At 57.7% G+C, this 1867-nt stretch overlaps 1 protein-coding gene across 1 annotated transcript; it reads left to right on the top strand.

The window, feature by feature from the left end:
• On the top strand, window positions 1-1771 carry LOC124667154 (phloretin 2'-O-glucosyltransferase-like). The gene is made up of 2 exons (XM_047204473.1): window positions 1-1514; window positions 1745-1771. Exon 1 carries the CDS (start codon window positions 74-76, stop codon window positions 1487-1489), a length of 1416 nt encoding a protein of 471 aa, XP_047060429.1. The 5' UTR covers window positions 1-73; the 3' UTR covers window positions 1490-1514; window positions 1745-1771.
• The last annotated feature ends 96 nt before the right edge of the window (window positions 1772-1867 follow it).

Genomic DNA, 1867 nt, shown 5'->3' with positions numbered 1-1867 from the left:
ACCCCGATCGATTGCCTGTCTCTCCCATTCAGAGTTCACAACACACAAGCACAACACCACCAGAGAAGCAAATATGCAGAGCACCATCGTGCTTTACACATGGATGGTCAGGGGCCACCTCCACCCCACGACGCAGCTCGCCGACCACCTCGCCGATCTTGGCCTTCCTATTACCGTCGCCGTCGCCGACGTTCCGTCTACCGGCAACTCCTCTGAGACCATTGCCCGTCTCGCTGCGGCCTATCCTTCCGTCTCCTTCCACCTACTCCATCCGGTAGCGACCCGATCCGCTGAAACGGCTGATCCCGACGCCGATCCTTTCATCGCCCTCATCGCCGACATCCGCGCCACCAACGCTGCCCTCCTCGCCTTCCTGAGTTCCATCGGGCCCGTCAAGGCTCTCGTGGCCGACTTCTTCTGCGCGTACGGGTTTGACGCCGCCGCGGAGCTCGGCGTCCCGGCATACCTGTTCTTCGCCTCAGGCGCGTCGGTCCTCGCGGCCTACCTGCAAATCCCCATGATGCGCACCGACGTGTCCTTCGGGGACATGGGGCACAACCTGCTGCAGTTCCCTGGAGTTCACCCGATTCCGGCGTCCGACCTGCCGGAAGTGCTGCTCGATCGCGACAACAACCAGTACAAGACATTTCTTGGCCTCCTGGAGCAGCTGCCGAGAGCGAAGGGCATCCTGTCGAACACGTTCGAGTGGCTGGAGCCCCGCGCCGTGAAGGCGATAAAAGACGGGACTGTCCGTCCCGGCGAGGCAGTACCGCCATTCTTCTCCGTCGGTCCATTGGTCGGCGAGGAGAGGGAAAGCAACGCAAAGCACGAATGCCTACGGTGGCTGGACAGCCAGCCTGCGCGGAGCGTAGTATTCCTCTGCTTCGGGAGCGCCAGCTCGGTGCCCGCGGAGCAGCTAAAGGAGATCGCCGTGGGGCTGGAGAGGAGCGGTCACGCGTTCCTCTGGGCCGTGCGCGCGCCCGTGGCACCGGACGCTGACTCCACGAAGCGGTTCGAGGGGCGGGGCGAGGCGGCGGTGGAGGCGCTGCTGCCGGATGGATTCTTGGACAGGACGAGAGGACGCGGCATGGTGGTGTCGTCCTGGGCGCCGCAGGTGGAGGTGCTCCGGCACCCGGCGACGGGCGCGTTCGTGACGCACTGCGGCTGGAACTCCACGCTGGAGGCTGTCGCGGCTGGGGTGCCGATGGTTTGCTGGCCGATGTACGCGGAGCAGAGGATGAATAAGGTGTTCATCGTGGAGGAGATGAAACTTGGGGTGGCCATGGACGGCTACGACGAGGGAACGGTGAAAGCGGGAGTGGTGGAGGCGAAGGTGAGGCTGGTCATGGAGTCCGAGCAAGGGAAGGAGATCAGGGAGAGGACGAGGCTAGCGAAACAGATGGCCGCCGATGCGCTGGAGTCCGGTGGATCGTCAACGGCAGCGGTTGTTGACTTTCTCAACAGTTTGAACATTTCTATACACCACTAAATCGGTTGAGTGGCTTTTACTTATGGTTTTTGCTATGTCTCAGTCAACTGAGATTTTCTTATGCCTAAGTCACTTGTAAAAATGTGCTTTGAGTTGCACTTTTCTGTTAAAAAAGTGCAATTACACTTTTCTGACAGAAATGTGTAACTGAACCGAGTTGCATTTTTCTTTAAACTATAGTTACACTTTTCTAAGTTGACTGAGACTTAATAAAATCTCAGTCAACTGAGACATAGGCACACCCTTTTACTTATGTATTGAGTGGAATGGGGGAGTGTACGTCAGTACGTGACAAACATATTTAGGGCTAATTTGAATCATAGGGTAGGAAAATCGTAGGATTAGAAAAAGCATAGGAGTGAGATGTCAGGGCTAGTT

This window comes from Lolium rigidum, chromosome 6 (assembly GCF_022539505.1).
Source record: "Lolium rigidum isolate FL_2022 chromosome 6, APGP_CSIRO_Lrig_0.1, whole genome shotgun sequence".
Taxonomy (NCBI): Eukaryota; Viridiplantae; Streptophyta; class Magnoliopsida; order Poales; family Poaceae; genus Lolium; species Lolium rigidum.
This window is presented reverse-complemented; position numbering and strand designations above follow the sequence as displayed.

Excerpts from the sequence above, each read along its gene's own strand:
- LOC124667154 (XM_047204473.1), top strand. The coding sequence starts at position 74 with ATGCAGAGCACCATCGTGCTTTACACATGGATGGTCAGGGGCCACCTC.